Source organism: Penaeus monodon, chromosome 15, assembly GCF_015228065.2.
Source record: "Penaeus monodon isolate SGIC_2016 chromosome 15, NSTDA_Pmon_1, whole genome shotgun sequence".
Classification (NCBI taxonomy): domain Eukaryota; kingdom Metazoa; phylum Arthropoda; class Malacostraca; order Decapoda; family Penaeidae; genus Penaeus; species Penaeus monodon.
In genome coordinates, this window is record NC_051400.1 from 40889311 (window position 1) to 40889652 (window position 342).

A 342-nucleotide genomic window follows, 5' to 3' on the forward strand; every position below is an offset into this window, starting at 1 on the left:
TTTTCTCCCCCCTTTCATAGTAAACACCAAAGAGAGAGAAATCACACTCACTTTCCTCCTTTTGGCTATATACATGGCCCTGATGATGAAGAAGATGAGAAAGATGAGCAGCAGACACGGGACGATTTTTATGAGGACGCTGTAGAACCAGAAGTGGATACTCTGTAGAACGCCATCTGTTGCCCGTGCCTGTGGTCTCAGTCCGACGTGGTAGAGGGAGATGTTACTCCTGTAGAAGAGAGTGGGAAACGATTTTAGAATTGAAAGGGTGAAAGATTCGGTGTGCGCTGTTGGAGGGGGTTTGAGAAAGATGGCAAAAATTAATGTTGATGATCGCAAAGC

General features: G+C 45.6%; 1 protein-coding gene across 1 annotated transcript in view; it reads right to left on the bottom strand.

Annotated features, from left to right (window-relative positions):
* Nucleotides 1-227, bottom strand: part of LOC119582046 — a 10638-nt gene extending 10411 nt beyond the window's left edge. Inside the window, exon 1 of the mRNA XM_037930288.1 lies at nucleotides 52-227. Within this exon, the coding sequence (XP_037786216.1) occupies nucleotides 52-75 (24 nt within the window). The 5' untranslated portion in view covers nucleotides 76-227. The remainder of the gene's footprint in view (nucleotides 1-51) is intronic.
* Between the last annotated feature and the right edge of the window lie 115 nt (nucleotides 228-342).